This window comes from Netta rufina (assembly GCF_964035555.1).
Source record: "Netta rufina genome assembly, chromosome: 2".
In the NCBI taxonomy this organism is placed as follows: domain Eukaryota; kingdom Metazoa; phylum Chordata; class Aves; order Anseriformes; family Anatidae; genus Netta; species Netta rufina.
The window spans coordinates 53,561,755-53,569,847 of record NC_140124.1 but is presented as its reverse complement, the minus strand read 5'-3'; the positions used below and the strand labels follow the sequence as shown (position 1 = coordinate 53,569,847).

At 41.3% G+C, this 8,093-nt stretch overlaps 1 protein-coding gene across 1 annotated transcript; it reads right to left on the bottom strand.

Annotated features, from left to right (window-relative positions):
* Window positions 1–412: 412 nt before the first annotated feature.
* On the bottom strand, window positions 413–7,627 carry HUS1 (HUS1 checkpoint clamp component). The gene is made up of 8 exons (XM_084282838.1): window positions 7,494–7,627; window positions 7,093–7,220; window positions 6,346–6,522; window positions 5,625–5,732; window positions 4,659–4,733; window positions 2,535–2,634; window positions 1,696–1,827; window positions 413–758 (listed from the first exon to the last, which is right to left on the bottom strand). The coding sequence occupies exons 1-8, from the start codon at window positions 7,543–7,545 to the stop codon at window positions 676–678; spliced, it is 855 nt and encodes a 284-aa protein (XP_084138964.1). The 5' UTR covers window positions 7,546–7,627; the 3' UTR covers window positions 413–675.
* Window positions 7,628–8,093: the final 466 nt, after the last annotated feature.

Sequence of the window (8,093 nt, the reverse complement as noted above, 5' to 3'; positions counted from 1 at the left end):
GAAAATTTATGTCAAGTTTTCTACTTTCAAACTTTTGTCACTGAAGCCAGAGATCTTGTAAAATTGCTTCTCAAGTGTGTCATACAGTGGACCTCAAAAATTATGGCTTAATGGTTGTCTGATGCTCAGTGCTGCATAACCTTAAGTTAATACATGCAGTGAATGCTTTCCTGACTGTACCATGTAGTAATATCAAACCTCAAGTTGTTTTCTTTTCTGAAGGAACAAGAACACAATCTGAATATCCACAAGCTAAATATCCCATTCATCCAAATATTCCTAATAAAGAAAGAACAGCGCCCTTCCTTGCCCCTTCTGGAAGCTGACTTACGTACAGGCACCAATGTTAAGGAGATGAACACTTACACCTGAAATTTCAGCAGATTCAATAACTCAACAGCACAAGCGTCAGTTGGTTAGAACAACTGTATAAAGCGTGTATTTGACTAAATTGTTTGATTATGTCTTACATTTTACAAAATGAACAGTGATCCTTTTCCCCCACCTAACCCCATCTTATAGAGGGGGTACAGTAACATTTACAGAGCAAGCAGTCTATAATCAAAAAATAAGTGTCAGGAATTTATATACAACTCAAACAGGTAACACTGATAGTTCTTCTCCCCCTTTGTGGACAGAGCCTCTGGTTCGAAAATGACTGTGATTCTGAATCATTCAGGCAAGTGCTGGAATAAAATACTGAAGGGAAACATCCTCATGGAGCAAGATAAAGTGGACGATTCTCTTACTTACAATATCTGTAAAGAGAAAAAACACAAATCCAATTTGAAGTATGGCAAATACTTTAAAATGACATCCTCTACAGAATGCCACCATAAGAATACAATATTTCTACCATATCTGATACAGGATGCAATTTTAAAGTATATTTTGAAGTAAAGAGGATGACTAGGCGTATCACCCAGTAGTATTAAAGTCCTTGAAGATCCATGAAGAATTATTAAGAGTCTATGGAAGTTCATAACAAAAAGGAAACACGTAATTTTAAGGCATGTAGTGCCCTGTAAGGCATGTAATATTTTAATTCGATGACTTAGTCTTCTCTGGGAAACTAAGTGCCTTAGCATCAGCACTAAACTATAATGCAGAGATGTTCTTAGGAGGTCAGAAGGCCTTGGGAAAGGCACGGTGAGTTATCAAAATAGAATATAAACCCTGCATGGCTTCTGCTTAGGAAGAACACACTGTTTCTACGGTTAGAAACATCTGCTGTGTAAAAAGCATTTTGTTATTAGAATTAATTTGGTGCTGGACATAAGAAAGCACATGAGGGAAATATTTTTTTAAAAAAAGTCAGTAAATTCATTTTTCCAGTAGAAACTAAAGCCTGAAGAATTTCCAAAAAAAAATTAACATTCTTGAATACAACAGTTTAACTTCAAAACAAAGATGAAAAAAAGGCACACATGACCGGTCAGTTCAGATATTCCAACTTGATACTTTTAAAAGGTCATGACAATGCTTTTTAGTGTTTGTTTGGTTTTTTTTCATCTCTTTCCAAAGCACATAAGGGTTGAAGCCCACTGACTAAAACCAAAAATATTAACAATTCTCAAGCACAGTAAAAATAGCCAAGTTTTAAAGTGACAAAAAGAGAGATGTTCTCCTATGACTACAAGGACAGCAAACCTCCTCTCCTTAACTGGAGTTTGCAAACAGAGCTGCTGAACTTACTGCACAAGGCTTTTGTGGGATTGACCTGCTGTCCAGCAAGCAGCTGCTGCAGCTTCTTGATGTCTATGCGTGCCTCAGCCATGCTTTCCAGATCTCTGTCTTGAGCAGAGCTTTGACATCCATCCTCTGATGCTGGAAGCAAAAGAACACATCACTTAGTCAAAACATCAGAAGGGATTTCAAAACCTGTAAGGACACACCTGACAATCACTGAACGGTTGATATTCAAAGGGACTGTTTTAGCAGCAACAGCAGTGCAAGGAAGCTAAAACTCAGGTTTTTTTTTTTACAGATTGTCAATGTTACTGGAAGAGATTCCCCACATAAATATGGAATAGACATTGGCCACTTTCCTTTTTAAGGTTTCATTTGACGACTTCAAAGGACTTGATGCTATTTTGTAAGTGCTAAGAGAAGGTAAGTACTATTATCAGCATCACACTTACATAATGAGACCAAACAGTAGGCTCAGGGGAGACATTATTGCTCTCTGCAACTACCTCAAAGGAGTTTGTAGCAGGGTGGGAGTCAGTCTTTTTTCCCAAGCAACAAGCAGTAAGACAAAAGGAAATGGCCTCAAGTTGCACCAAGGGAGATTTATATTGGATATTAGGAAAAAATTCTTCACTGAAAGGGTTGTGAGGCATTGGAACAGGCTGCCCGGGGAAGTAGTTGAGTCACCAGCCCTGGAGGTATTCAAAAGACATGTAAATGTGCACAGGGACATGGTTTAGTGGTAGACCTGGCAGTGCTAGATTAACACTTGGATCTTTAAGGTCTTTTCCAATCTAAATGATTCTGTAAAACAGACGTAAGAGGTAAGAAACAAGGAAACTTACCCCAGGGAGGATTTCCCAAGTTTTTAAAATGTGTTGTTACAGATACCAAATCAGTTTCTATTTTCAAATTCATTTCTCCGTTCAAGTTTGCTTCAATCACCTGCAATACAATCAGTTTTAGGAAAGCCACTTCTGCACTGCAGAATTACAACGGAATAAAGTGCTCCTCTGTTCAAGCTTCCTGAAGCGCTTCAGTGCCTTCAAAAGCTCAATTGCACTTTTTGAACATGGTTCAAACATCCTAATGCTCAGCTACAAAATACATTTCTCATCATTCCTGTGTGAATGATCCCAGACCATCTTTCCTGAAATTACAGCAAGAGAAATTCAATCTCTCTCCAATACTTTTAGAACAAGTACTGGCTTTGGAAAGTTCATGTGCTGGACAAAGGCTTTAGAAATAAGAGACTGAAATTGTAGAAGATGAACATTACTGCATGCCCTTCCAGGTTTTCAACAAACAGAAAGACACACACACAGTCCATATGATACGCACAGAAAATGGGATGAACCAAGAGCTGATCTGCAGTTGCTTTCCCAGACTTAAAAACAGACAACAACTGCACCACAGCAACGACTCCAAGCAGTACTATGGACTGCTAGAAATCCTGGAAAAATGCTGAAAGCCTTCAAATTCTATCCTGACAAAGTGTCCTACCAGAAGAAGATTATATATGATCTTACATGAATCCTAGACAAATCAGAGGATTCCTAACACACATCTAAGCACTTCACTTCTGTGATCAGAAGAATTCTCAATACTTTATAGAGGTTCACATGACAACCAGAATTACCCATGGAAGGGGAGATGCCCACAGATGAATGCTCCCACACAAGGACCACTTACTATTTGAAAGACCTTCTAAAAGCCATTTTTGTAGCTCTGATCTTGACCATATTTACTATCAGGATCTATGCATCTAGCATAAATATTTCTGACACCTGATGTATTTGATATTTAATAACAGAAAAGCTTGTAGAGACACAAGTACTTTGCCATCTCCCTTAGAACTATCAAAACTATTTCCCAGAGATTTACTTACTTTTGGCTATAAACATATTTTGGAGCATGAGGCAAGGAATTTAGGAACACCGTTATGCCAGTGTTAATATACTACCTCCCTCTGAGTGTTGCTGCACACCAAAGATCAATCCCATCACGCAGCTACCCTGTGTGCACTGCTTTGTTGTGTGTGATCATGTACGCTGAGGATATGGAAGGGAAAGTACACTCAGAGTGCGCCCAGAAGGCTTACAAAGGAGAAGAGTTTGAAATGCTTTACTCTTCTATTTGCATGATGATTGCCATTTGCAAAATTGCCAGAAAGCCATTGTTAGTTTCTCAACCCTTCCAAGCCTTGTAAGACTAAGACCTACCCAATTTCAAGATTCTCAGTTTATAAAAAAAAAAAAAGTCTATTTATAAACATTGTTACAAACATCCCCAAACCAAACTATTCCAAAGCTCTATACCTACTTACTCCCTTTAATGCCAGTAAATTCTGGTGACTGAGAGCAATTAAATTAAAAAAAAAAAAAATCCCTTAAAAAGAAAAAATAAATCCCTTTTCACACCAACTGCAGTGTTTCTTCCAGTGGAAGGTCTACCCACACTCCAGAAACCCAGGGCAGGTTGAAAGCTCACCATGTCAGAATCTAAAGCACAGGTTGACATCCATGAGCCATGAGAAGGATTTCCTCTAAATCATACCTCAAGTTCACCAAAAGGTCATTTCAACAGACACGTAACACAAAACTCACTTAATAGGCATTTCTTTAAAGAAATCACCTGGAAAGTCTCCAGCTAGCTTCATGAAAGACTACAATTTCTTTCCAGCTGTAAAGAGTGGCTTGCAGGAACACAGTATCATGTTCTTTCTGGAATTCAGTACAAAGAGCACCACATTCAATGAGGTCCAGGACAAGCTTTTCAGCGTCAGTCCTAAAATAAATCCCATCATTCTCTTCAACCCTTGCACAATCTTCAGGTACCTTTGGTTCAACATCTGACCCATCCAAAAATAAAATATAAGACAGGGGCACCAGTTTGGGCAACAGGGAAAAGTGCTACGTCCAAGATAAAATGTCATCTGTAGGACAACGACTTGAAGTGTCTTAACTTACAATGCTATGGCTGAGATTCTTCATTCTCTCCACAACACTCTTCATTGTTTTCAGTGCTGGTAGGTAAATACTGACCTAGGAAGACACAAGAGCTGCATTCACACCGATATTTCATGTGTGAATTAGATGCAATGCCTTCATTTCTCCCTTCAGTCATACCCTTAGATTCCTGAGTTATGTACTGAGCGCACGAAGCACAATATTTAACTAAAATCTTTAAGTGTTTTAGGAACAGAACTCGTTCCCGTTATACCAACAGGGCATTACTCTAGCAATTGCTTCACACGTACTATCCCAAGTCTGTGTTCAAAATAAAGCACAATTTCTGTAGATCAGATTCTCACAGGAACCCGCTAAAAGTTAGTATAGCCAATCAGTTTTGAAACTGCATCAGTGTCGACCTGAAATAACAGAATACAATGCATAAAGTTTCTACTGTGCCATATGTCTTCAAAATTGAAATAATCTTAGCTGTAGAGGTAACATACATCCCTAACCTCAAATAGTAACTCATTTGCACAAAGACCTTTCCTTGCAATTCTGCTAAAAGTCAAAAAGGATATAGAATGAATATATAAAAAACAAGAAGAAACACATACACATGCAACTCTGCCAGGTAGGCCATGAATTACAAATATAACAGATTATTTGGGCTACTTGGTACCTAAGCAGTTGATTATATGAAGTAATCATATGTGTGTTTTATGCTCCTGTCTAAAGCTATGCAAGTCCTTTGCTCCTTCCCTGTCCCACCCTGAATATCACAGCAACAATCAGTAACTACCTGCTCTGTTTTCAGAGGTTTTGAGCTCTTTTTGTCAAGACGGAAGCCATGTGCCCTCTCCAAACATCTAGCTTCCATCCTTCCCTTTTCTGCTCCATCTCCTCTCCAAAACCCACTGGCTGTATACTCCACCACAGTAGCCACCTCCCCACTCCACAGTGAATATAAAAACAGAGGCTTACATCAAAATCCGGCACCCTGGGCTCTCTGAAGTCATTCCATAATCTTCTGGGAATAACCTTCACAGGAATGTCATGTGTCACAATCCTACTGCTGCTTGATAAGGATGGCTTGAGGGAGAGAGGATGCTCTTGAAGTTAAAAACAGGACTTGAATTCTGAATCCAAGTTTTTCAGATCCAGTCTAGGAAACACTAGAACCAAGCGCCTCAGACACCCAGTTCCAATTTTCCACAGGTCCCCTATTACGCAGGCTTCGCTTTTGAGTAAGGATGAAATTGCAAGTCATTGCTATTTATGTGCTATCCTTCAAGTTAAACAGGGAAGATGTGTTAAAACCAACAAAAAATCTGAAGTGCAGTTTGAAATTGAATAGCATGACAAGCAAAAACAAAACAAAGAGCCAAAAAATACACTTAATCCTCCTGCACCTACAGGCTCCAATGAGAAGGCAATCATCCACAGAAAATTTAGAGGATGAATAGAGAAAAGGTAGCAGGTGACAAAGACATTATAAAAAGATGTCTCAATCACATGGTTTTCATTCTTCTTCCACATCTTCCTTGTCTTTTGGAAAATACAAAGCTGGTTCTGCGCGCTACCAACCATGATGGCAGGAAATGCCAGTAAAATGGAAAACAGCAAGATTTTTCTTTCTTTAGTTTTATAGAGTTACACCAAAGCTTTTACTTAATAATGATGATAAAAGCATTGTTGCACTTACTAGCTCCACAGAAACTTTGAGACAAGGACAGTGTTTGTTAGTCAACTTGATCTTCACTGCCTTAGCACTCTGGGCAGTTTTTAATGCTCTCGACAGGTTCTCAGGTGTGAGCTCTAAATAGATTTCATTGTGATCCGCAGCCACTCCTTCCATCTGAAACTCGTCAAAGAAATTCCCCTGCAAGTTTTAAAAGTTGTGAAATAAAGCAAATTTAAAAAAAAAAAAAAAAAAAAAAAAAAGGAAAGAAAGAAAGGAAAGAAAAAAAGAAAGAAAAAAAAGCAAATGAAGTGGGGCAAGTTTGACTTAGCAGACCTTAACTTTAGAAGCACATGCTTACAGCAGGTTTCCTCTGCCCAGCACCATGTGCAGGAATCAATACAGGCTGTGTAAGGATGAAGGCCCATTTCTTCAGAGCTAAACCCATTAACTTCAGACCCTGCCCTAACACACGTAGGTTGTCAAAACATGGGGTATTAGGGATGAGTTATGCTCAACTATTTCCAGTTCTGGGCAGGATCTTGCAGGCCAGCATATACTTAGCCTTACAAAGAAGTGACAACCAAGGAAAAGTATCATCTATCCTGAAACACTGGGTCTGCACAACTGAAAGGCAGTCTTGCAAAACAGAGCAACTTGACCTGAGACACCTCAAGTAAGGGCTGTTGTTGGTATTGCTACTTTGTAAAAAGGACCCAACAGCATGCTCTGGTTTGCAGTGACCTGTCTTTTTAACTCCCCCAGGCTTACCTGGCACAGCTCGCACCACATGCTGACCCCTCCATTTGCCACCTTATCGCAGAGGATGAAGTAGAGCTTGTCCGCGGTGAGCCGCAGCGTGCAGGTCTTCGCCAACCTGGCGATGGTGTTAACGACGCCTACGGAGGGAAGGGGAAATACTACAGCACAAACTGCTTTGCTGGCAGGGGATAAACCCTTAATCCCCAAAATCACATCTGACACCAGAAAATCCCAGAAACGCCGAGGGGATGAGGGGGAAGAAAGCGACCTCACGCTCCCCCCCCCCGCGCTGGATGGAGCCACGGCCTGGGCCTCAGCGCGCCTGCAAAGGGGGCCGGCGCACACAGCCCTCCCTCCTCCTCCTCGCCGGGTGAGGCTGGCCGAGGCACCGCCGAGCCCGACACACTCACGGCTGAAGTTGTTGAGGCAGGCGAGATCCACGATCTTAGCCCGAAAACGCATGGCAGCGCCCCCCGTCCCCCCGCCGCCGCCCGCCTCCGGCAGCGCGGCCCAAGGCGGGGCCCAGGCGGCCGCGGGCGCGGCTGATGCGAGGGGCGGGGGAAAGGAGGGCTCGGGGCTCGCCACAGCTCGGCATGCCCCTGACAAAGCTGTGAATCCAAATATCTGGGTGGTTTCTCAGCCCTGTTGTCTTTGAGGGGTTTTCTTCAACGCCCTGCAGCAGAAAATAGGGGTAACCCCAGCCTCGCGCCCTGCCGTGGAAGGGCCGGGCTCAGGCTCTGCCTCTAGGGGTGTTCCTAAGCTTAAGTGATCACAAGGGAAACAAGCAACAGTCGTGGAAGGAAGTAGTAACCCTAAACATAATCCTAACCAGAAATGTAACTCTAAACTTAATCCCCTTAATTTAAACCTGAACCCTAACCCTAACCCAAAACCTCAACGTTATCTGAAACCCTAAACCTAACTGTAAATCCTAACCCTGAAACTAACATTTAACTTAATGGCTAACCCTAAACTTAAGCCTAAAACTAACCTAGGACACTAAAGCTAAA

Excerpts from the sequence above, each read along its gene's own strand:
- HUS1 (XM_084282838.1), bottom strand. The coding sequence starts at position 7,545 with ATGCGTTTTCGGGCTAAGATCGTGGATCTCGCCTGCCTCAACAACTTC. Across the intron at positions 6,523-7,092 it reads TGTGGTGCGAGCTGTGCCAG|GGGAATTTCTTTGACGAGTT; the intron begins GTAAGCCTGGGG and ends TAAAACTTGCAG. Across the intron at positions 759-1,695 it reads TCCCACAAAAGCCTTGTGCA|ATATTGTAAGTAAGAGAATC; the intron begins GTAAGTTCAGCA and ends TTCTCTTTACAG.